Source organism: Panthera tigris, chromosome D3, assembly GCF_018350195.1.
Source record: "Panthera tigris isolate Pti1 chromosome D3, P.tigris_Pti1_mat1.1, whole genome shotgun sequence".
NCBI classification, from domain to species: domain Eukaryota; kingdom Metazoa; phylum Chordata; class Mammalia; order Carnivora; family Felidae; genus Panthera; species Panthera tigris.
The window spans coordinates 6038271-6063975 of NC_056671.1; the positions used below are offsets into that span (position 1 = coordinate 6038271).

General features: G+C 49.8%; 2 protein-coding genes across 7 annotated transcripts in view; both read right to left on the reverse strand.

The window, feature by feature from the left end:
• DNAH10 (dynein axonemal heavy chain 10) overlaps window positions 1-13488 on the reverse strand; it is a 151881-nt gene extending 138393 nt beyond the window's left edge. For 2 of the 4 annotated variants that reach the window (XM_042961466.1, XM_042961469.1), the window contains exons 1-5: window positions 13219-13488; window positions 10402-10473; window positions 7152-7252; window positions 5956-6064; window positions 2527-2642 (exon numbers count right to left, since the gene is read on the reverse strand). In XM_042961466.1, the coding sequence (XP_042817400.1) occupies window positions 2527-2642; window positions 5956-6064; window positions 7152-7252; window positions 10402-10473; window positions 13219-13432 (612 nt within the window). In that variant the 5' untranslated portion in view covers window positions 13433-13488. Of the gene's footprint in view, window positions 1-2526; window positions 2643-5955; window positions 6065-7151; window positions 7253-10401; window positions 10474-13218 lie in introns of those variants that run through there. The other 2 variants (XM_042961467.1, XM_042961468.1) reach the window with 2 other exon arrangements.
• A 605-nt stretch (window positions 13489-14093) lies between these two features.
• Window positions 14094-25705, reverse strand: part of ATP6V0A2 (ATPase H+ transporting V0 subunit a2) — a 44521-nt gene continuing 32909 nt past the window's right edge. For 2 of the 3 annotated variants that reach the window (XM_042961520.1, XM_042961518.1), the window contains exons 15-20: window positions 24492-24702; window positions 22049-22168; window positions 20691-20810; window positions 18821-18938; window positions 18224-18395; window positions 14094-17697 (exon numbers count right to left, since the gene is read on the reverse strand). In XM_042961520.1, coding sequence (XP_042817454.1) covers window positions 17598-17697; window positions 18224-18395; window positions 18821-18938; window positions 20691-20810; window positions 22049-22168; window positions 24492-24702 — 841 coding nt within the window. In that variant the 3' untranslated portion in view covers window positions 14094-17597. The remainder of the gene's footprint in view (window positions 17698-18223; window positions 18396-18820; window positions 18939-20690; window positions 20811-22048; window positions 22169-24491; window positions 24703-25705) is intronic. The other variant, XM_042961519.1, reaches the window with a different exon arrangement.

Sequence of the window (25705 nt, forward strand, 5' to 3'; positions counted from 1 at the left end):
TTCCGATTTACTGAAGAACCCAGGATGTTTGACCTGCGGATTCCCAGTCTGGGCTCTGCTGACTGCGCGCTCCCAGTGACCCTCACTGTGTCCCCGTGCGCTCCGTATCTCCCTCCCACTGGGTCCAGACCCTCCGTCAGAATCCCTCTACCGAGACTAACGGCAATGCTCAGGAGACAAACAACGTCTGGTTTTCTCTCCTTTCGGATGGTAGCGTCCGCTTGTTCGAGGACAAGATCCGCGAACCTCTGGGAGCCACACAACCGAAATAGTCTCATCCTAACACTTCTTTCTTTTATAGCTGCAATGCTTTTATAAAGAGACGCTCCTCTCCTCTGCTACTTAATTACCCAGTGCATTTCACGTAGAGGAGGCAGAATAAACACCTGGACCCTTTTCTCTATTTGCCCAATTTTCAAAATGGTAAACGGGTGCCGTGTCACCCTGCCCCTAGCGCTCCCCCTCCCCCGGCGGCCTCTCCCTTGGTTGCTTCCATCCAGCCCCTTGGCCTCGCACCATCGCCACACTCTGGCTGGCACGTGGATAAAGTAACGGAGGGGTGAGGGCAGCGGCCGGGGTCCATCAGGAGCCAAGTGCAATGGTCTCGGTAAAAAATGCTATTGAGGTGGTCCTGGCCACCCGGCCTAAAACTTCAAAACCCTTACCTTTACCACCACCTGCCGGGATTTCTTACCCCCTTCCCAACCTCGTCTTTCTCAACTCCCATCACTATTGAGCACGCTACCGTTCACCTTTGAACAACGCAAGGGTGAGGATGCCAACGCCCCCTCCGTGCAGGTGAAAATCCACATATGACGTCTGACTCCCCAGATCTTAACTACTAAGAGCAGCCTGTTGACGGAAGCCTTGCCGATAACATCACCTGTCGATTAACACTGATCAGTATGTCCCATGTGTTATATACGGTATGCTTAACAATAAAGCAAGCTAGAAGAGGGGCGCCTGGGTGGCTGAGTCGGTTGAGCGTCTGACTTCAACTCAGGTCGTGATCTCACGGTCCGTGAGTTCGAGCCCCGCATCGGGGTCTGTGCTGACAGCTCAGAGCCTGGAACCTGCTTCGGATTCTGGGTCTCCCTCTCTCTCTGCCCCTCCCCCACTCATGCCCCATCTCTCTCTCTCGGTCCAAAATAAATAAATGTTAAAAAAATTTTAAGGCAAGCTAGAGGAAAAACTGTTATTGAGAAGGAAAATACATTTACAACACTATACCGTATTTATTGGAAAAAATCCACGTAGACGTGGACCCGTGTGGTTCAAATCATGCTGTTCAAGACTCAACCGAACAGATTCTCTCACAGGTCCTGTTTAACGTAAGCCTTCCTGACTAGAACGAGCACTCCCGTGAGGCAGATCTCGGCCGAGTTGTTCGCTCAGTGGAATACGGTAGGTGCTCAATAAATATTTGCTCAATAAATAAATGCCCTGAGCTCTCCCCGAGCCCCTCACACCTCAGCTCGGATGTCCGGAGAGTTCTTGGCTTTCCCTCCAGATCGGTTTCTGCCCTCACCCATGTCCCTACTGACCCGCCCGGCCGCTCACCCCCAACCGAACCCTAGGGAGTCCCTCTTGACGCTCCATTTTCCAAAACCTCCATATCCAAGTCACCAGCAAGCCCCGTGGGCCCTCTCCCCAGCAAAACAGATTCTTGACACGGCCTGCCTCCCACCCCCTCCCCTGATTGAACTCCAGTCTAGACAACCATCCCCCTCCACAGACACTTCCACGGACTCCAACTGGTCCACTCTTGCCTTCGGCCCTCGCCCTCGCTCCCACGGTACGATTTCCACACGACAGCCAGAGGAACGATGCAAACCAGATCATGTTATTCCCCTGCTGAAAACCTACCCTCCTTTCCAACTTTCCTCACTACCCTCTAGCCGCACAGGCCCTCCCTCTGTTCCTGGACCAGGCTATGTCTGCTCCTGCCTCAGGACCTTTGCACAAGCTATCTTCCCTGCCCAGGACGCTCTTCCCCCCAGATCTTCACAGGTCTGACCCCTTCACCCGATTCAGGCCTCAATTCAATGCCACGCCCTCAAAGGGGCCTTTCCTGACGTCCTCAACCTCACCCTATCACACTTCCCTAATGACACTTCCCTAACAACTTGTCATTAGAATAGCCTGCTCGTGAGATTCTTTTTTTATCGTTTGCCTATCAGACATCGCCTCCTCAGTGAGGCCATCCCTTACCACCACTCCCTCCCTGCACACACGAACACACACGTGTGTGCACACACACACAGAGTCCATTTCTATCACATTACTCGGGTTCATTTCACTCATGCCACTTGTCACTGCCTGTTATTTTCCAGTTTATGAATCTGTGTTTCGTGTCCTTCCCCAGAATAAGCTCCCGGAGCACAGAGACCTAGTCCGTGCTCCTCGCCGCTCTGCCACCAGGGCCCACGGAGGCACCTGCTGGATATTCGTTACTTGCGGAGTAAATGAATCAAATGGCCTTAGTCTTACAAAATGCTGAGGTCCCTTCCCTTTGTCCGCAGTTACCTGACATATGACATTCTTCAGAAGATGAAGCACATTAGCGTTGATAATTCCATACTCCAGGGTCTCGGGCATGATCTCCATGGCTTCCTTCATGTTGGTAGCTTCAGAGATCATCTCTGTGTGGGAACAGATTCAGAGGGTGAGACGCGTGGGGAAGTGGCAGGCAGTGAACCTTCCAAGTGTATCTGGACCTTCCAAGGAATCCGCTCCTTCTTCCCGAGGAGCTACCAACGAATGTTCCAGGCACAGGCTCAACGTGATGCTAACGTCTGTGCAAACGACTCCCTCGGCCGCGGAGACATCAAGAGAAACTTGTGGTTCACAGAGCTGCACAGACTGGCGGATCTGGCTGGAGTCGTCCGAAGTCAGACAAGAATAGAAACAGTAGCATTTTCTGGAAATGTCTTCTGGGTTCCTTGCTCTCCCTGGGTCCCCGCTCCCAGCGATGCCTCCCCAGTTCATCACCAGAGTCCTTTTTGAGTCATGGGTATTTATTTTTTTTAATGTTCATTTATTTTTTGAGAGACAGAGAAAGCAAGCTGGAGAGGGGCAGAGAGAGAGGGAGACACAGAATCCGAAGCAGGCTCTGGGCTCTGAGCTGTCAGCACAGAGCCCCATGTGGGGCTCGAACTCATGAACCGCGAGATCATGACCTGAGCTGAAGTCGGACGCTCAGCCGACTGAGACACCCAGGCGCCCGAGTCATGGGTATTTTTTTCTTTTTTTTTTTTTTAAATTTTCTTAATGTTTATTTATTTTTGAGAGAGAGAGCGAGAGAGAGAGAGAGAGAGAGAGAGAGAGAGCGCGCGCGCGCACTGGGGAAGAGGCAGAAGGAAGGAGACACAGACTCCAAAGCAGGCTCCAGGCTCTGAGCTGCCAGCACAGAACCTGATGCGGGGCTCGAACTCACAAGCCTTGAGGTCATGACCTGAGCCAAAGTCAGACGCCTAACCGACTGAGCCACCCAGGCGCCCCAGAGTCACGGGTATTTTCAAAGACAGATTTGGTAACAGCCTATTTACCAACTGCGTTTTATTTTACATGTCTTTACTCCACCCGCACGGTACACATTTTGAAGGTCACTTGGGCCCATCCCTCAATCTAACCGGGAAACACAGCAGATATACCAACCAAGGCAGTTACCTCACTGGCTTTGGTCCCACAGCTGTGTAGACATTCTCTCCTTAATACGCTTCTTTACAGCAAACTCTTCTTTACTTAAGTAAATTTATTTTAAGGGGAAAGAACCTAAGAACCCAGAGCGGAAGACAAAGAGAGGCTGATCTCGACGGAAGAGAAACGGCGAGACACAAAGACGACGAGAAGGCCCAGTGATGAAATCCGAGGAGACGCGGCTGCTGCCCGGCTGGCGGCCTGTGCGCCGTGGCAGGTGCTGTCCTGGAGGAGAGCACCGAGCAGGGATGAGGGGGCGCGAGCCTCTACAAGCTGTCTTCCCTACTTCTGGTTCCCGCCTACGTGGGCAGAGTCACCCGGCAGGGAGGCCCTGACCCAAAACGCCATCAAAGTTCAGAAGAGAGAAAAAGAAAGCAACATAATGCTTGTTCTAGGATTTACGGGGAGTCGTGAAAACGTAGGTACGTGTGCGCAGCCTCCGTGGAGGCGAAGGCCGAAGAAATGGGGGAACGTGCAGGCAGGAAGGGTGGGCAGTCAGCCTGAATCGAATGAGGCAAGAGGAGGAGCCAGGGGTCAGAAGAGACACGAGAGTGACAACCACTGGGGGGACAGGGGTGTCACCAGAAGCTCCCAGGTGGCACCCAGGATGGACGAGGGCAGCAGGAATGCACAGAGGGAACATCCCGCCCGGAAGTCACCCTGCGGGATGAACGTGGCCTCCAAGCGGCCCCTCGGCTTTAAATCACACGGCCCACGTGGACAAAGCCCTAAAGCTCTTCTTATAACTCAGGGCCACAACAGTTTGCATCTCCCTTTAACTGTTACAATAGAACTAAGAACGTATTTATACAGTCAACTCTCATTATTCGTGGGAGTTCTGTTCTGTGAGGTCACCTCCAACAAGGAATTAATGAATACTGAACCATTGCTCCTACAGGACATACGAGGTCAGGTTTCTGCAGCCTCTGGTCACATTTTTTTAAGTTGATTTACTTATTTTGCGAGAGAGAGAGAAAAATGCAAGTGGGGGAGGGGGAGAGAGAGAGGGAGAGAGAGCGGATCCTAAGCAGGCTCTACACTGTCAGCGCAGAGCCTGATGCGGGGCTCGAACTCATGAACTGTGAGATCGTGACCTGAAACAAAGTTGGACGCTTAACCGACTGAGCCACCCAGGTGCCCCTCTGGTCATATTTCTTTCCTCCCTCCCTCTCTTCCTCACCCCTTCCCTTTCTTTCTTCTTTCCTCCTTTCTTTCTTGAAAGATTGAGAGAGAGAGAGAGAGCCCATGCAATTGGGGGAGAGAGAGACAATCCCAAGCGGGCACAGGGCTTGATCCCAGGACCCCAGGATCATGACCTGAGCCGAAATCAGGAGTCAGACACTCAACCGACCGAAACACCCAGGCACTCCTCGGGTCACATCTTTATCAGCCATCAACACGTAACCTCGCTTTATGTGCGTTTCTGTGTAAAGATACCTTATTTAGGGGTACCTGGGTGGCTCAGTCGGTTAAGCGTCCAACTCTCGGTTTCAGCCCAGATCATGATTTTGTGGTTCATGAGTTCAAGCCCTGCATCAGGCTCCGTGCTGACGGTGCAGAGCCTGCTTGGGATTCTCTCTCTCTGCCCCTCCTCTGCTCAGGTTCTCTCCCTCCCTCTCTCTCTCTCTCTCTCTCTCTCTCTCTCTCTCGCTTTCCCTCCCCCTCAAAATAAATGAATAAACTTAAAAAAGAAACAGACACCTTATTCAACATACGCTGCTGATTCACTAGCATGGACCTCAGCCGACACTATAACGGACAGCTGATCTAAGTGTACCTAATACACCTGTGTCGTCTGGGGCCCCGTCACAGCCTTCTTGCACTCAGGAATACGGTGCTTCAGTACTACGCTTGAGGCCGTTTTGAGCAGTGAAATCGCCAACAAGAAGCACAAAAGAATGTGAAAACCGTAGCACCAAAGAGATCACAGTAAGAACAGTTGTTTACAAGAGTTAAAACGTTGTCACCGCGTTCGCCCTCAGCTGGGAACAGGCACACGGGGGGACGCAGAAGTTTCCCCATCCTGTGCCTGGCCCCGAACGACCTCAAAGCGACTGCAGGTACTGATTTGGGGGTTACGAAAAAAATGCGAGTAGGTGAATTTGCAGATATGGAATCCATGAACACTGAGGATCGACCGTACTAAAAAAAAAAAAAAAAGAGCTGTATTCTCAAGAAAGCGTAAAAATAAAGAATCTCACAGAGACACCCCCACGTGCATACACACCCACACTCACACACACACTAGAACTATACCTTTTGTATTTCGGAGAAAATACACCACATTCTGGTCCAGGAACTCCTCAGGAACGGGAGTACAGAGCACATGGAGATATGTCTTTTCCACGATGTGCTTAACGGTTCTCTGGAACATGGGGAACCAAACATCAACGGGCTGAGATACATCTGCTCACCCAGACAACCTAACGTTCGGGTGCCCCTGAGCACTCCTGTCAGTGCGTTCTGGTCCCCCCGGCCGACACGGGGGGACCACGCACCACGAAGGACCCAGGCTTGAACACTCAGCCTGACTCTGCTGTTAATTGGCCAGCGCAGCCACACGGGAGTAAACCGAGCCGGGAAATGTCCAGACTGAGCCCTTTCCTAGCTTGTAAATTGCAACAAGCCGGCTTCCATTTGGTTTGGGGGGTAGGGTATATTCATGGAGCAGTTAGTCATTTCACTTAGCACAGGCCGGGCTAAATGCTCACATCCCGGCTTTTAAGCCCCACCTCTGGGATTTGGGAAAAGGTTAACTCGGCCGCAGGCCTGGGTTGTCCAAACTCTGCAGATCCCAAAGGTTTTCAGGCTGGCCCTTTGCCGGTTCCCAGGTGATAACCTCTGTTCTTGGAATGTCCCACCTGATGGACACCTGGGGTACAAAGATAGTTTAGACTCTGTCTACACCCGGGGTACGAAGATAGTTTAGACTAGCAACGTGATTGGTGGTGAATGCCTGGCTTTGTTGGCCTGGGGCCCTGGTCACACTACATCGGTCTGACTTCCCGCAACCTAGAGGCTGGCCCTTCATGCCCACGCGACAGACCCCCGGTAGAAACGCTGGACGCCGAGGCTTGAGTGAGCTTCCCCGACTGGCAAAACTTCCCGTGTGCTCTCCTACGTGCTGGGACCAGCAGCACCCGCACGCCACCCCGCAGGGGGCTCAGGTCCCTTCTCTCCCGACTCTGCTCCACGTACCTTTCTCTTTGTTGATTCCACGCAGCCTCCTCTCATTGAAATAAACTATAGCCTTGAGTATAAACGTCTTTCTGGGTCCTGGGAGTCATTCTAGCGAACCACCCAACCTGAGGGTAGTTGTGGGGACTCCCAACACAGGATTCTATCGTCTCCATTCCAAATATGTTCCTCGCATGAACTGTCACTTACCCAGACCCATCAGAGGGCATGGCATTCCCGTTACCCCAGCGAGGAGGAGAAGGAGCCACGCGTACCTTGACGGGCAGGTCTTCGAAACTCTCTTTGTCGACTTCTTCATCCCCGATGCCTAATACAAGCTGATCTGTGGAATCGTTTCTCAGTTGCAAATTCTTGGCTGCAAAATATCGTTCAGGGTGCAAAATGAAATAATCGGAATAGATTTCCTACCATCGAGGCCAGACCTGCATCTTGTACGGCAGCATTATTTCATTCAATAGTCATGGTATCTAAAAGCTCCGTGTACATTTTGGACAAACAAATCGCAGCCTCGACGTACGTTATAATGACGAAAGCCGTTTGTATTTTTGCTGGGTGGGTTCTCAGTTGGAAATTTCACATGTAGGCATGTGTGTGTGTGCATGTTCCAGCGACAGTGTCCAGTGAGTGACTTCTCCGAGGTTTTCACTTAAAGGGGAGTTTTATTATTAGGATGAGAATTATAGCTAACATACTAGCACATAATTCTATTTTCACTATGAAACTCGAAACTTGCGGGGGATGAAAAGAAAGGTAATCTAAGTAAAACGAACGTATCTCTCTCAAGTCTGTTATCAGTGCGGATCTGGAAACCTCAGAACCCATCACAGCCCTGAGAGTTTCTGAGAAACCCAGTAATTACAGGGAAGGGAGAGCTTTTCCCAAACGGTTTGGCTCTTACTGCAAAAGGCACCGTGCGGAGCCATTGTGGCTTTCGAATCAAATCAACGTGTGGGGTCTACTGGTCTACTATTGATGTTCTCATCCATAAAATGGGAACGATAACAGCTACTGGTCAGACTCGAGGATCCGATTATGGTGTGGTTAAGTGCCCGGCACACCCACCAGCAGAGGAAATGGTATAAAGCCAGCAGCACCAACGGGATTAGAGCCCCAGTAACAGCCTGTAGCCAAAAACACACTAACAAATGCACCAAATAAATGCAGTGCCACTGAGCTGTATACCTAGAAGTGGTTAAAATGGTAAGTTTTGGGGCTCGATGAGTTAAGCATCTGACTCCTGATCTCAGCTCTGGTCATGATCTCACAGTTCGTGAGACCAAGCCCCGCTGTCAGCGCAGAGCCTGCTTGGGATTCTTGGTCTCCCTCTCTCTCTCTGCACCTCTCCCCTCCGCTCTTACGTTGCCCACCCCCCTCCCCCCGCCGTCTCTTCTTCCTTCTTTCTCTCAAATAAATTTGAAAAATAAACAAAAAATTTTAAATGGTAAGTTTTACGTTATGTATATTTTACCACAATAAAAAGAAAAAATGCATTTAATTATTGATTTGGAAGGAATATTAATTTGCTTTGTTGAAAAGACCTCCCTGGCCTTTGTCCAAGCAGCGTCCTTCCACAGATGTCCTTCCTGTTCAGAGACTGACTGGTGCTGAAATGGATGTGTCTCTCAACAAGATAAGAGCCCCGCAGTAAATAGGGCTGTGGCCCTCATGGCCACCGTCTGTCTTGTCAAAATCCAACTTAGTCCTCCCTGAGGACTCATGGGCTGTATTTCTAACCCTGTAATCCTCTCCCCTCAATCTGTACTACAGAAGGAATGACATTTTGGCTAAAATGAATGCGTCTGGAGGGGCGCCTGGGTGGCTCGGTCGGTTGAGCATCCGACTTCGGCTCAGGTCATGATCTCACGGTTCGTGGGTTCAAGCCCCGCGTCGGAATCTGTGCTGACAGCTCAGAGCCTGGAGCCTGTTTCAGATTCTGTGTCTCCCTCTCTCTCTGCCCCCCACCCCCGCTCATGCTCTGTGTCTCTCTGTCAAAAATAAATAAACATTTAAAAAAATTTTTTTAAAGGTTAAAAATTTTAATAGAACTATCCTACGATCCGGCAATGGCACTACTGGGTATTTATCCAAAAAAGACAAAGACGCTAATATAAAGGGATACATGCATCCCTAGGTTTATTGCAGCAGTATTTAGAATAGCCAAGATACAGAAGCAGCCCAAGTGTCCATCTGTAGATGAATGGATAAAGGAGATGTGGTGTATATATAGATACAATGGATTACTCGGCCAGAAGAAAAAATGAAATCTGCCACTTGCAACGACATGGGTGAAACCAGAGAGTACCATGCTAAGGGAAATAAGGCAGTCAGAGAAATACAAATACTATATGATTTCACTCATCTGTGGAATTTAAGAAACATAACAGACGAACAAAAGGAAAAGAGAGAGAAACCAAGAAACAGACTCTTAACTACACAGAACACACGGATGGTTATAGGGGTGCGGGAGGGGGAGATGGGTGAACTAGGTGAGATGTATGGAAGGCTGATAATCACTATATTATACACCTGAAACTAAGATAACACTGTACGTTAACTCTCCTGAAATTAAAATTTGAAAAACTTCATAAAATTTAATAAAATACATGCAGCTGCCCAGAAAAAGGACAAAATAAATCGTTTCAGGAATGAGGACAAGTAGAAAACTGAATTAGATAAATGGTAGAAATACACTAGGAATAAAATGAAACCACTCAACAACTACAAAAACAAGAAAAAAAATTTTAATGTAAAAAAGGAAAGGCAAAAAGAGCCACCCGCAGGAGAAGCCAGCCTTAGCATGAATCTAAAGCCATCCCATCACTACAGGAAAAGCGGAGCCTGCAGAGAATCAGGCGTCTCGCACGTTCAGGTGTGTTTCCAGCAACTTCTCCAGCTCACCCATTTCTATCAGCAGTAAAATCCTCCACTACTGCCTCGGACTGGCCAGAAGAAACGGGGCGTGTGGTTTGCACGAGGGGAAGGAAGCCTGGGCTACACAACAGAGCGCACAGGTGTTGAGCTGTCACGCAGGGCGCCTGCACAGGGACGAGTTGCCGGGGACATGTACTATACCGGGTGGAATTCACAAGGTGACTGTATTCGGAAACAGGGTCTTTGCAGATATAAAAGAGGAGGTCCTGCTGGAGAGGGCAGACCCTGGATCCCGTGACTGTCGCCTTTTACCAGAGAAAGGACAGGAGGATTCAGACCCACAGAGGCAGAGCGGGGAGGGAAGCGGTTGCAAGGCAAGCGAGGCCCAGGCCAGAGGGGCCAGGCAGGTGCCCCCCGGAGCCGCGGGAGGGGCGGCCCTGCTCACAGCTGCGCGCTCGGCCCCAGAGCTCGGGGAGGCCGCCCCCCTGCAGCTGCCGGCCCCCCAGTCTGTGGTCGCTGGCTGCGGGCCCCCGGGGCACGGGTAATGCGCCCCGAACGGCCAGCACCCACCTCTGTCCCCCATACCGGGTCCCAGCCTCCCTCCTCGCGGGGAGCCGCCCCCACGCGACTCACCCTCCAACTCCGCTGGCTGAGCCTCCGCCTCTTCCTCCTCCGCCTCGGGCGTCTCGCCGTCTTGACCGCCGCCAGCACGGAAGAAAAAAGTAGTAACACGTGTCTGCCCCACCACACCAGACACCTGATGCCCTGCTCCCCCACCCCACCGAGCGCCGCGGGGAAATGGCCTGCACCTGCGACAGTCCCGGGGAAGCGGTGGGGGGGGGTGGAAGGTCACGGCGAGGACGCGGGAGCCCCTCCCCGCCTCCTGCCCTTGGGTGGGGCTCGGCCGGTGCAGTGACCGCCAGCGGCCCCTCCACGACCCCGAAGACGCTGGCGGGCGTGGGGGGAGGGGAGGCAGGCACCTGATCCTCTCGCATTAAAACCGGCCTCGGGCGCGAGTTCCCCGGGCTCGTTACACCTGCCACCTGCCGGTCTGGAGCCTTCTGCCTCCCTGCTCGTCTCCCCCTGCCCTCCTGGACTAGCGCCGATTTATGAACCAACACGGTCGTACAGAAATGTTCCGGTTAGCAGAGACAGCTTCAAGTGGCCCGAAAGGAAACCCTGTGCAGACTCCCCAGGAGATGAAGGCCGCAGAATGGTCAAGCGGTTCCACCGGTTGATCTCAGTGATCAACAAGCATAAAAAAGAGGCTCAACCCTGGGGCGCCTGGGTGGCTCAGCAGGTTGAGCCTCCGACTTTGGTGCGGCTCTTGATTTCGCAGTTCCTGGGATGGAGCCGGGCGGGCGTGGGGCTCTGCGCCCACAGCTTGCAGCCTGCTGGGCGCTGGGTCTCCCTCTCTCTCGGCCCCTCCCCCACTCGGGCTCTCTGTCCCTCAAAAATAAACATTTTAAAAATACTAATAAAATAAAAATTTTAAGTTAATCCTCAAAAAAGCCTTCACTTCTAAAAAAAAAAAGAGAGAGAGAGGCTCAACTCCACTAAATATTATTAAACACGTAGTATAGACTAAGCAGGCGCATCCCTCTTTCGTCTATGGGATTGGCAAACGTTAAAAAGACCGACAGTATCCGATGTCGGCAAGGCTGTTGGCTGACAGGCACCTCACCACGGTTGGGTGTGGACTGGCAGGGCCTTTCTGGAGAGCAGTTTGGGCAGCCGGTGTAGATGCACACACCCAGGAAACCAGCGATTGTGCCCGTCGCAAAGAATTACACAAAGTGTGCGGAGATGGGTGGGCACTGTTGCCTTGTTTGTGAAATGAAATACTATAGAAGGGTAAATGGTCTTTAATTAGGGAATGGGTAAGCGCGGTACATCAACGTGCTTAAAACCTGTAAAGTTAGGGGCGCCTGGGTGGCTCAGTCGGTTGGGCGGCCGACTTCGGCTCCGGTCATGATCTCGCGGTCCGTGAGTTCGAGCCCCGCATCGGGCTCTGTGCTGACAGCTCGGAGCCTGGAGCCTGTTTCAGATTCTGTGTCTCCCTCTCTCTGCCCCTCCCCCATTCATGCTCTGTCTCTCTCTGTCTCAAAAATAAATAAACGTTAAAAAAAAAATTTAAAAAAAAAACCTGTAAAGTTAGGTAGATCTATCAGTATTGACATGAAAAATTCTCAAGATATTGGTATGATTGACTTTAGAAACTCTAGACATCTATATATTAACATTATAGAAAGATACAGATGATAGATGATGGATGGATAGATAGATGATAGATTGATTCAGGGCAAGATCTGGCAGGATACACACCAAACTACCTACTGGGAATGGCAGTAGGACTTCAGGGTTAGTGAAGGGTTGCTTTTGCGTGTTTTACTGTACATAATTCTATGTCATGTGAGTTGTTTTTGTTTTCATGTTTATTTTTGAGAGAGACAGAGCACGAGGAGGGGAGGGGCAGAGAGTGAGGGAGACGCAGAATCGGAAGTGGGCTCCAGGCTCTGAGCTGTCAGCACAGAGCCCAACTCGAGGCTCGAACCCACCAACCGTGAGACCAACCTGAGCCAAAGTCGGACCCTTAACCAACTGAGCCACCCAGGCACCCCTGTCATGTGAATTTTTAAGGGAATGCCCTCCAGTACTACCTGTGTCATTTTTGTTTAATTTAAGTGAGTCATCCCATGATCTATATACAGCCTGATTCCATTTTGTTATTTCAAGAAATACGCATTTAACTATTAGAAGAGCATCTTGGGCTAGCTGGCCACCACCCTCCTTCCTATCACCACCCTCACCAGCATCTAGTTGGCTGCGTTCGTATAATTTTCAGCTGGGAGCAGAGAGAAGACTTGATCGGGGGCACGGACAGAAATAGAAAAGCGGGATGAAGAGGCATGCCCTGGTCCCCTTCCAGGGCCTTTGGATGACCAGGGCCCCACAAAGGATCCAATAAAGCTGCCCAAGGGTCTTAACAGGCAGAGAGTGAGTGACAATGTGAGACACGGGAGCTGGGGAGGAGGCCTCTCCCCCCGCCTCTGCCCAGAACCCGACACCATTCTGGTGCCTCCCGTCTCGGCAGCTCTGAGTCTCCAAGGAACAGCATGCTCAGCAGAGGATATACTGGCATTCTCATGATGCAGTGACGGTGGAGAAGAGCCAGAAGAGGAGGGAAAGAACGGGGAAGCAAGTCGGAGACAGCCCAGAAACAGGTCACAGTCCAAGGGAGATTCCCAAGCCCCCTTCCGGGGGTCCAGGAATTAACCAGGGGACCCTTTTAAGTGAGGCTGAGCTCTGCTTCCACATAGAACGGGGACATCCAGCGGGGGGGGGGGGGGACGGCGGGGAGGGACACTGGGCTAAGGCCTGTATCAGGGGACGCGGCTCAGAAAGCAGCCGCCGAACTGCAGAAAGTCCAAGCCTAGTCGGGGCGCTCACCGATCTCCACCTCCACCTCCTCGGGCACCACCTTGCGGTAGAAGAACAGCGTCAAGGCGCCCTCCTCGTCCTTGGTCTGGTTGAGGAAGTGCAGGATGAGGTCCTCGACCTCGCCACCGTCGCGGTTCAGCAGCTCCTCGAAGAGGTGGGGGTCTGTGAGGCCGAAGGCCGTGTACACGCGGTCGCGCATCCACAGCACCCGCAGGTCGTCCATGGCGCCGCCAAGGGCCAGACGGCGCCCCGGGAGCCCAGCGACGGGCGGCGTCCGCGGCTTCGGCGCCCCTGGCAACGGGAGCCTCGGCAACGGCCGCCGCAGGCGCGGGTCGGCAGCGTCCCGGGACGCGCCCGCCCCGCCCCCGAGCTCACTGCGGCGCGGGCCCGTCCCCCGCGGGTGGCGCCCAGCCTCCCCCCGGATCCGGGCCCGCCGCTCCGGCCGGCCGGAGAGCCGAGCGGAGCAGCGGGCAGCACGCGTGCTCCCGCGACTCGGGGGACCGACGAGTCCGGCCCGGAGCCGCCCGCCGCTGTTGCCCGGGACACCCCGCTGCGGGCTCCAGGGAGCCCCTCCTAGGATCCTCATCACCCCGGGCTACCATCCCGCCCTTCTGCCCCGAAGGAGGCCAGCGAGGCGACCGGTCAAGGTTGCACTGTCTCGGAGATGGCCCAGGCAGAGTAGGAGGTGAGGCCCCCGCCTCAGATAGTCTGAGCCCCGGCCAGTGTGGATCAAAGGGCCTCAGAAAGCAAGTACCTTGAAGAGTTCCAGGAATGGGCCGGTTCTCTCTGGCACACGGATCAGGGAAGAGGGAGTCCCAAGAAGGGACAGGCGACTTCTGGCTTTGGCTTTCTAGACGCGTGAAGGCATAATAAAGCAAAACACCCATGTTTTAAAAATATATTTATTTTTCATTAGTAAAAAGAAGTTCAATACTGATAGGAAGATGCAGAGTTGTCCTTTCGTGCATTTGTGGAGCTTTAACTTAGTGACTGCTCTCCCCTCCTGGAGAGGAGTCCCTGGACGACAAGGCTGACACCAAGAACCTAGCCTTCTTGTTGGATTTTCCCATCAAGGAACACGTGGAATGTTCTGAAGTATTTCTTACAATTCTAAACCAAAGCCCGGCCTCAATGACCTCGCTGTTGGAAAACCATTACTTGGAACTGCCTGATTTTCATCATCTTGAATCAAGATTTCCTAATAACCTTACTGGAGATTATACCAGATGGCATGCATGCAAACTTGGCTTTAAAATTTTAAGTGAAGAGATTGACTGTTTTCAAATGCAGACTGCAGAACAGTTGTAGCAGTTCTGTTTTTGTTTTCCAAAATGAGTCAGACCCTAAAATGCCTGAATATTGAATTCATAAACATCTTAAGAGTGACCTATGCTATATTCTAAGCCTTTTGAAGCTACAGCAGACTGGAAACTGAGAACAGAATGTTGTTATAAAGTACCCATTCCCGAAATGAGGACAGAATGGCATTCCGTGAAAGGGGTGTCTTTTCAAAGTCCTACCCACAAGGAATGGACAGTCCACAGGGCTCACCATGATCCCCATCAGAACACCTGAGTTCTTTAACTGATCATAATTACGTCACCACAAGGACGTTCTTTACCCTTGCAGGATGAAATCAAGTTGTTTTCCTGAAGAAATGCCTTGGATTTTTATTTTAGGACTCCATTAACACACAGAATGAACACCCGAATGAACACTGGAAAATATGGCTGTCATGACATTTACCATGACGTGTTCTCTTGAGGAAAATAAACAGATATATAGCTTCATCCCGACAATTGACCATTCTTCCTCCGGATATTTGCTATTAAGGGAACAAAGTCTGTCTCAAAAATGATATACATAATAGTTCCACCAGACAGCTTAAACATAAAGCAAAGCACAAAGCATAAACATAAAGCAGCCACTGGAACCTACAGCTTTAGAAAAAAAATTAAATTTCCCCTAGTGCCTACAAGACACGATCAAGCTCTATTTCTAGAGACGCCTTTCACCAAAGTTGGGACTACTAATTCATTTTTGATACAATTATGTAGAATACATAACCACTACATAGGTCTCAATTAAAAACGGGCTCTTTCCTCTCTGTTCTATACCCTGGTAAGAGATGTTACTTAAAATGAAAAATTCTGTAACAGCCCATAACAGTTACCAGTGGGGGCACTAAAAAATCCCAGCAGACACTACAGGCCTCCTGTTTACTCATCAGCTAACGGTGCCCCGAAATCGTGAGTTTCCTAAGGATGAATTACCATTTTATTACAACAGATCCCTGGCGTAAAGTAACGAAGATGGCCAGTGGTGAGGGACAGCGTTGTTCAGAGTTTGTATTCACCCAGCAGGAGTGTCCAACGTGAGACCTTTCCGGAGAAACTGCACCCTGAGAGCAGAATCACTTCCCAAGGATTTATCCACGTGGTTTGAAGCTTGATATTGTAATACGAGGGACAAAGGCCAGTAACTCCCAATTGGTGAAACAGCAGCATGGAAGGCTTACCACACAAGTAAGGTCTAATGTTAGCGTCACGATCACGTCAGCGTGTTCAGTTCATGCCTCTCGGCAAACAGGTCTCGACTTGACCTGAAAAGACACGCCTAGATCCAGGGCTACCAGAATCCAAGCTTGAAATGAAAATTCCAAACTCCCCCAATAGGCAGGGTGAAGGCGTATGGTGACAAACAGGCCTCTTCATGCACCTGCCTCAAAACATTAAGTGAAAACACTGCCGATTTCTTTTTGAAAATAATTACCTAACATCAATTACAGCAAAATATGAAAAATGAACATAATTTACAAAACTACAGATCGTCCTCAACTTACGATGGGGTCTCATCCTAAGTTGAACGTGCATTTAACACACCTACCCTAGGGAACACCGCAGCCTAGCCTGGCCCGCCTTAGACGTGCTCCAAACACGGACAGGAGCCTCCGGTTGGGCACAATCATCCACCACAAAGCCTATTCTATAAGGGAGTATTGACTATCTCCTGTAATGGGCTGAATCCTGTACTGAAAGTGACAAACTGAACGGCCGTGTGGGCGCAGGTGGCTGTCCGTGTACCACCTGCTGACTCTCCCGACCGCGTGGCTGTCTGGGAGCTGCGGCCTCTGCCCAGCATGGCGGGAGAGGATGGGGCCGCAGATCGCTGGCCCGGACAGGATCCAGATTCAACCCTGCAAGTATGGTTTCTACGGAATGTGTATTGCTTTCACAACATCATTAATTCAAAATTCATTAAGTGGAACCACTGGTAAGGTGGGGACTGTCTGCGTAGATTAAAACATTCAACAGGACTCAAAATCCTTCAAAGCTAAATGTCAAGTGAATAGATGAATTTAAATTAAAGAGAATTTTCAACCGATCCAAATGGTGTCTGAAAGCTTAAATTAACTCTAAATACCTCTACCAGACCTTTATTTACAATCAGTCTGAAAGTAAAAAAAAAATTATAATTATACTGTTCTCAAGGACAGGTGCAATCTCTTCATGGTAAAATCTCTTAATTTATATTTTGTTATAAAAATATACAAAATACTACTTTTCACCTTCCCTTCACTCAGTATAAACCCCTAAAAGGTTCGGTAACATCAGTAACATCATACGAGTTGGTCCCTAAGTTCAAATCACATCCATATTTTATCTTTTACGGTCACACTGGGTTGTAAGGCTCGGTATACAGTTTATCTTTCCAACATACAATTATCATAATTGGTTTTATATAAGGATAAGAGGGTAAGAATATCTTTAAAAATATACAAGTGGGATAACCATCTGTCGTACGTTATTTTATCCCGTTTTCTCCAATCATTAAAACAAGACAAAATTGTAGAAATGATCCCCTACTTGCAGTTCTAGACAGCATACGATACAAAATGTTTACACACTTTTAATCAAGCAGAATAAATGTGAATCTTTTGATTATCCGTCATTAAATTTTTTAAAAAACTATACTTAACTTCAGCTGTTGGAAAATATTATCTGACAACTTCAAGTGACAGAATAACGCTGTAATTTTTTTTTAATAAGGTGAAAAGGACTCGAGTAGCTAAGACCATTTTCAACTAGCCATTCAAAACCACTTCTCCCCCCCAAGCCTCTATTTTTAAAAATAACTTTAACATAACTTTTGGCATTAACTTAAATTTGCTCACCATAAAAACTGAAAGAAATTTACATATCTGAAATTGATAAACGTTACAAAATATTTAACATGAGAAAGAGGTATATCTTACAGAATTATTTGGCTATATCATAAGGCAATCAATGAAGATGGAATTTTTCCTATCGTAAGTTTGACGGAAGTGAAATTCTGTAACATGATAATTCTCCATAAATCCGAAAGCTTGTTTGGATACGGCAATATGATCATGCCACGTCGTCACTGAACTTCGACGAAAGTAGTCTGAATGAGAAAGGAACAAACTTGGTGCCTGCACCAACGTAGAACTTGTTCTGAAATTCTACCCTAAAACAAAAAAATTTCCGTGTATTAGCGAAAGACCGTGAGTAACATTTCCTACATTTCTTGCAACAACATTTATAAGTTAAGAAAAAACCCCAAACAGCTCCTGTGCTGAAGCTGCTTCGTTCCGTACGTGCTCTCTTGGCACACGTGTTATTACTTAAATAAGATACACACAGACACACACACAGCCTGCCCGTGTCGCCCTCCTCGACGTGTAACGGAAACGCGAACCCCTCATGACCCCTCACACGCTACACGCGTACACACGAGTATTCAGAACCTCTCTCCCCACCCGGGTACCTTCATACACAGACAAGCAATCCGACATACGCTGTAAACCATCACGAAATACGGAAGAATTTTATTTTGTTTTACAATGAGGTAACCTGTCAGGCCCCAGATAAATTCAAAGTATTAAACATACACGGTTATTAAGTGCCAGGATTTTGTGGGGCTATTTATACACGTGGGGAGACGGGTGCAATATTTTTTAAATAGCAGTTCCAAAGCTAACTTGCACACTCACCAGTGGAGGCGTATGGCATGGAGAAATGCAGAAAGGCCTTCCATGATCAAAAGGATGAAAATTGTCAACACTGCAAAGAGAGCGATTACTGGTAGCAGCAGCAAGACTCCGTAAGTGGTGTCTACCCGGAGGCCCACGCGCACCAGCATGGTCCACAGGACGTCAGACAGCTCTGCGGGGGAGTCATTCGGCAGGGTTAACTTCTGTTTACGTCCACGGCGTCGCTGCACTTAGCCAGGGGGACCGGGTCTCCTTCTGACAATTCTGAATTATTATCCACAAAGAACCCACACGCCTACGCAATCTACACGTAACCTGCCTCTCATGTAAAAGTCAGCCGGCTCCCGATCACGTCAAACACGGAGGAAGATACGGCACGCCGGAAAACCCAGAGGCCTGCCTCGCCGTGAGAGAGAGGGCTGACACAAAGGGGCGAGGCTGTCCCCGCACAATACTGGCTCACGCGGTACCCGAAGGACGCCACTAGGCTTCCCTCGGAATTGTGAAATGTCGCACAGAGTCCCCCCCGGGTTCACCGCGGCACGGTGGGGCGTCTCGGCACAGAGTGTGGGACCGCAGGTCTCGGCAAAAACTTACGTGCGTGGGCCAGGCTGAGAGCCCAGAGCCTCAGGTACGAAGCGGTGTTGGAGATGCACCCCAGACAGTACTCGATGGAATGAATCACTTGGGTCATCAGTATCTCTCCAAAATTAAACTGAGGGAGATCCCACAACACGCGTCAGAATCGCCGAACTGCCCGCACGTGCCCACCCACCGCCACGCCTGTCCGCTTTCCATCCCTCGCTCAGTGGAAGGACCGGCCTCTGGGAGGCTGGGGAGACCGCGAGGGAGCGTGAGGGGCAGCGAGTCAAAGGCCTGAGCTCGATTCACTGCCCCGTCACAGACAGCGCGCCGCCCCGGCTCCCCCGGACTCAGTTTCCCGTGCGGCACCCGTGTCACAGCCCTCGGGCAGCCCAGTGCGACTCTGGGGCCGGTCTCAGCGACCACGGAACACCTACTGAAACCAGAGACGCTGACCGACCACGAACCTGGAAGACTCGGAAGTCTTCGGAAGACAGGTGCGTGTCTGCTGCATAAATGCAGGCCCAACAAGGGGAGACTGTGAAAAGGGCCCCCGGCAGTGAAAAGGCTGTAAAACACTGGGAAAGAGGACTCTAACGCTCCTCCCCGTTCTGCTTTTTGGTTCTCTTATGATCCTATAAATTATCAATCATCCCAAATTAAAACACTACATTACGTAACAATTACAAAATGTTGACCGTCAGAAATTTTGTTTGGCCCTTACTGGATGGCCAAATAAAGTTTCCAAGAAAATAAAGCCTACCAGAGTAGCGGAATCGGCTCTATTCTGTCTGCCCAGGGCTGTGCCGCCCTTCTTTGGGGGGAACTGCTTCTTCCGCCATTCACCCCACACCCCCAGCCACAGCCGTTACGGGCTGAACCATGACCCCCTCCAAATTCACATACTGAAGGCCTAACCCCAACGTGACTGTGCTTGGAGACAGGGCCTTTTAAGGGGTAATTAAGGTTAAAAGAGGTCATGAGTGTGGGTGTCCTTAGAAGAGACACATGCCCACGGAGGGCAAGGCCCTGTGACGACATGTTGAACAAGGCAGCCCCCACAAGCCAAGGAGGAGGCCAGGGGAGAAACCAGCCCTGCCAACGTCTTGAACTTGGGCTTCTAGCAGTAAACTTCTCTTGCTGAAGACCCCGTCCGTGGTTATGGCCATCCGTGCAGATGACAGGAGCAGTTACTGGAACAGGGATGACGAGGGACTGCAGCCAGACAATCACAGTTCTTCCTTGGGATGCTTCCTAATCTAACAATCAGCCGAGAGCACTTTTCTCTCCGACTGAAAGACTGGAGAAAATAAGCTCAGGGCTGGCTGTGGCCAAGGTTCCAAAATCGTGGGGCCAACTGGCTTCAGAATATGAAGCAAACTTGCAAAGGAAAACCAACCCAGACTTCTTGGAATTGGACTCCCAGAAACCAATCATCCTGAGGCCAACTCTGCTCCTGTCCTGACATGAGCCAGAAGATTCCCCGTGAAGCCAATGTAATCAGGTCTCCCTCTTACAACTACAAAGTTCTGACTGAGACAAGAATCTCTGGAAAGCAATGCTCATGGCACCTTAAGTCACTTAATATGACAGCATGTAATGTTAACAGTAGAAATCCCACTGTAAAACTGAAACAACAAAATGGTAAGCCAAAACCCTTATGGCCAACAATCAAAACAGTATTTGGGGAAGCTTTTGTAACAGGTGTTTCAGGTTTTGAGGTTTTTTTTTGTTTTTTGTGTTTTAAGTAAACTCTATGCCCAACGTGAGGCCTGAACTCATGACGTGAAGATTAAGAGCCACACACTCCACCGACTGACCCAGCCAGGCACCCCGAGAGCTTGGCTTCTTGTCTAATGTTATGGACAGTAACAGAGAAGATTACCTCTTCACACATCATTTCTCTATAGCCATCTTCTATTTGGTTATTTCCCTCTTCTATGTCTTGGCTTCCCAGTAGAGAAACTTCTTCCTCGCTGTCTTTCCTTACGAGTGTGTAACCACTCTAACAACAACCAAAAGAATACAGAGTCATTGCCTTTAAAATCACAAGGACCTGACAAATCCAAAGTCAGAGCCCCTTCATTTCTCCTAATGATGCGGCTCTTCGAGATTAGAAAGTTGTTTATGAGAACGCAAGCATATCCTACCTGTTAGGATGGCTACTATCCAAAAAATGACAATAATAAGTATTGACTAGAGGAACTGGAACCCTTTGTGTACTGTTGGTAGGAATGTAAAATGGTGCAGCCACTGTGGAGAACAGTGCGGTGGTTCCTCAAAATAATCAAACATAGAACGTGATCGAACAACTCCATTTCTGGGCACATGTCCAAAAATCTGAAAGGACTTGAAAAGATTTTTATACACCGTGCCGAAAGCGGCATTATTCACAATAACTGAAAGGTAGAAACAACCCAAGTACCCGTCGATGGATGAACTGATAAGCAAAATCTGATCTATCCGTGCAGCGGAGTATTACTGAGCCTTAAAAAGGAAGGGATTCTGTTACAATCCAGATGAACCTCGAGGACATTATGCTCAGTGAAATAAGCCAGTCACAAAAGGACAAATACTGCATGAGTCCATGAATACGAGGTGCCTAGAGGAGTGAAACTCCTAACAACAAAAGTAGATGGTGGTTTTGAGAGGCTGGGGGAGGAGAGACGGGGAGTCAGCGTTTCATGGGGACGGAGTCTCCATTTGGGAGGAGGAGAAAGTTCTGGACGTGGACGGAGGTGACAGTATAGTCTATCACAATTATTTTTAAAGAAATCAAACGAGAAAGTGGACACCCGGGGAAACAGTCTAGGAAGAAATTTAACAAAATGGTAACCCTGGTTGTAAGCGCATGACAGGATAGGGCGCTCCTTCCTGTGCGTTCCACGTTTCCTATAATTGAGGGAGGTTATTTAAATTAAACGACACTTTAAAGAAAAAAGTCAAGAAGCAAGGAGGAGGAACAAAAAGCGCTTTGCCGATGACAACAGATGACAACAGTGCCGGAGGACCTGCTTCGCACCCCCCGCCGGCCCGGTTCATCCCCGCACGGCCCGCGCCCACGGGCCCGCACCGCGCGCTCCGCAGCGAGCTTCTGCGGAACGGGCGACACCGAGCTTCCGGATAAAGGGAGCGCCGGCTTCACGTCAAGAGCCTGAGACCCTCTGAGAGGTGTTTTCTTTACGTCTCTTTCTGTACCTCCAACCGGGCACCTCCCGAACACGCGTCCGGACCCACACTTACCCGGCTGACGCCAAAGCAGCTGCGCCCGTTGTGGAGCCACAGCAGAAAGAGGGGTTTTCCCAAGAAGAGCACGGGAACGGACAGCGCCGTGACGGCCAGCAGCAGTCTCTGGACGCGCTCCTGTCGCGCAGAAGGGGAGGAAGCCCGTTAAAATGCAAGGACGTGCTGGCCGGGTCACTGGTGCGTTTTAGGAGTGAACCTCCAGGAGAATGTCTCCTGATTTACAATAACGAGGAGCAGAAGGTAAACGCAAAAGCCGAATTGTATTGGCCAGCAGGTCTTTTCCCAAACTCATAGCCGAATTCTAGAACTCATGAGTAACACCACCGACAGGGCGGTAAAATAACACTTTGTTCAGATCGGCGAGGGATGCATAAGAACATTCTAAACCAGAGGCAAACCCCAACTCGTCATTTCCCAAAAACACTGAAAGAGGACGAATACAAACACTGGCTAGACATTTTTTTAGATTCTTGTTTTTATTATTATCATTGTAAAGATTACTTGAGGAACCTAAATGATAGTAAGTGGATTCACTTCTACACAAGAAAAATACTAAAAGAGCATTCAGAACAAAACTAAAAGCCTTTTCTTCAAAAGTCGGCATATTTAAGGGCGCCTGGGTGGTTCGCTGGGTTGAGCCACTAACTCTCGATCTCCGCTCAGGTCACGATCTCATAATTTGGGAGTTCAAGCCCTGCGTCAGGCTCTGTGTTGGGTGATTCTCTATCTTCCTCTCTGTCTGCCCCTCCCCTGTTCGTGCTCTCTCTCTCTCTCTCTCCCTCTCTAAAATTAATAAGTAAACACGTTTTTTAAAGTACAGATATTTACCGTCACCTAAAAAGAAATCGAGAGCAAAGCACATTCGCGCTTATACAGCCACTGCAGTCTGTGTGGCTTTATGGGGCCCGGAGGCGGCAACGAAAACAAACGATCGGGCATCACACGGTCCCCCGCCTAGCCTTCCTCCACGGCCGCCCCCATGTGACGCACAGATTCCCAGAGCCGCGTGCACCACGTGGTACGAGCCAGCAGCAGGTATGCGTTAGCATCTCGTACCGCACCACCGACACGAATGTGCCCCGAAACGCGGAGAAACGCGGCGGCCACGGGCAGAGTCCCATCCGAAGTCGTGAGCTGTGTGGTCAAGCAGACCGGGCTAAAACCTGGGCTCCGCCGGCAGCTGTGTGACCAGGCCTGCCCTGAGCCACCGGGATGACACCACCGACCTCGAGGGCTAGCGTGAGTTAAGAAGAATAATCACGGAGAGCACTTTTCAGGCACACCGGAGACGTTAAATAAGGTAGTGCCCTTCAGTGATCCTCCCGGCCACGGCACCTGAGCGCCGCCGAACTCCCGTTGTGCCTTTCTCCCACAATCTACGTCATCCCACAAAAAGGTTCAACAAAGTAACCATGAAATCTAATCGAAAGATCACAAACAGGAGAACCATAAGTAAGAGTTGAAGCTCAAACAGTTCAAGAAGGACACGTGTGCACGGCTCACAGCGAAGCCCACGGTTCCACGAGCTGAGCTTCCAATCGGGCTTACAGTGAACCGAGCTGTCCGTGGAAGGCGGAAAACAAAACCAAACGCTCCATTTGCAGGGTCACCAAAATTAAAAAAACAAGAACAAAACACCTACAGCTTAGGAGAACACAGGTGAGGACAGGACTGAGAAGATTTCTCCGGTATCTCACAGACACTGGGAACACGACACGCAAGGTCCACAGCAGCGTCCTTCAGGAGTGACACTGTGGCACTCGACACAGCACAGAGACCCTCACCGTAATCACAACGCAAGCTCACGTTTATTGAGCACTGGTAGGTGCCAGGTACTTCTAAGTATTTGATCAGATTAACTGTGGACTACAAATTGGGTCCTATTTTTATTCCCATTTTACAGGTGAGGAAACTGAGGCACAGAGGAGTCAAGGTATGTGTTCAAAGTTCCCCGTCAAAGAAGTGACAGAGCTAGGATTGCAAGCAGGGCGGTCACCCCCGAGCCCTCACCCCGCCACCGTGGATGTGGTGGGCGTTACCCAAACATACCACTCTAGAAAAGCCAGTTTGCGAGAGGGTCCCTGTGCTGTGGGGTCCAGACGCCGGTTCTGGGATGCCCTGGCTTAGTCAGAGATTGATTTTAAAGCAACTAGAAAAATGGAGGGGGCGGGGTGGGTGGGATTTGCCAGTCCTCAGAAACCCTCCAGTCCATACATTTTCTTCCCACAGTTTTGACGGCTACTGAGTGTTTCCCAGAGCCCCCAGCACAGTGTTCAGAGCAGGGTGACAAGCTCTTGCGACAACATACAAAGAAACAGGAAAGCCCCTACATTCCTGGGAGGCCTGCGGAAAGCCCCTTCAATCATCTACTGTTTAAAACAAAAAGGCTATCATCAGGACTTCCTGTAAGCTCACGGGGGTGGAAAAGAACGTTACCTACCTGCCCTGAGTAAAGACCATTCGTTTCACTAGCCGGGAATAAAAACATGTTAATAAATTCAATCAGAATGCTGGGAGCGACTCTGGAGGTTTCTGCCGAATAAACCAGCCACTTATAGACGATCATAAATATAAGGTATCCAAAGATGCACAGCATAAAGAGAAGTTCCGGGACAGAAACCAAATAAATATTGAACTTCTTCCGGAAATGCCTAGAAAACAAAACAAAATGGAATCGATCAAACCATGAGCAAGTTTGGACTGAGATAAAGAATGAAGGGGGCACCCGGGTGGCTCAGTCAGTTAAGTGTCTGACTTCGGCTCAGGTCACAATCTCACAATTCACAAGTTCTAGCCCCGCATCGGGCTCTGTACTGACAGCTCAGAGCCTGGAGCCTGCTTCGGATTCTGTGTCTCCCTCTCTCTCTGCCCCTCCCCCGCTCACACTCTGTCTCTCTCTCTCTCTCACAAAAGTAAATAAACATTAAAAAAAAAGACTAAAAAAAAAAAAAATGAAGACAAAATTGCTCTTAAATTCTTTGTGACGAGGCCTCTCCCACCAGAACATCCTTTGTCTTATAACTCATACTACCGATTCAGATACATCCACGAAGAAAACAGATGTGAGCACAGTGGAAAGGCTAGTGTTTCACTAACAGGTCCAGTTAGAGGAAAAAGATGCAACGTCTTCCTCTTGACACGCTAGCTCTAGCAAACAAACAAAAAGCTTTCCAACTTATAATGAAATAAGAGTATGACAAAAATTACTTCTGGAAACAAATCTGAATGTACATGCCGCATGCCTCCCTCCCTTGAATGGAAAACTCCATGTGGGCAAAACCTGTCTTCTGTCTCCAGCACTACTCAGTCCCTGAAGCCTAAAACAGCGCCTGGCATATCCTCTACAATCAATAAATAGCTGCTAAATAAATGAATCACTGAAACGGTCAAAACCCTGTGTGATCACAACACAATCAAATGCACAGCATTCCAGTACACTGGCTGCCTTTAAGGGCAGGCCCATACAGTCCACCCTCAAGAGGCAAAGTTTAAGAATACCAAACTTGGCTTATAAATACTGCTTTAAAAAAAAAAATCTGGGGGCACCTGGGTGGCTCAGTCGGTTGGGCATCCGACCTCAGCTCAGATCATGGTCTTGCGGTTCATGGGTTCGAGCACTGCGTCGGGCTCTGTGCGAACAGCTCAAAGCCTGGA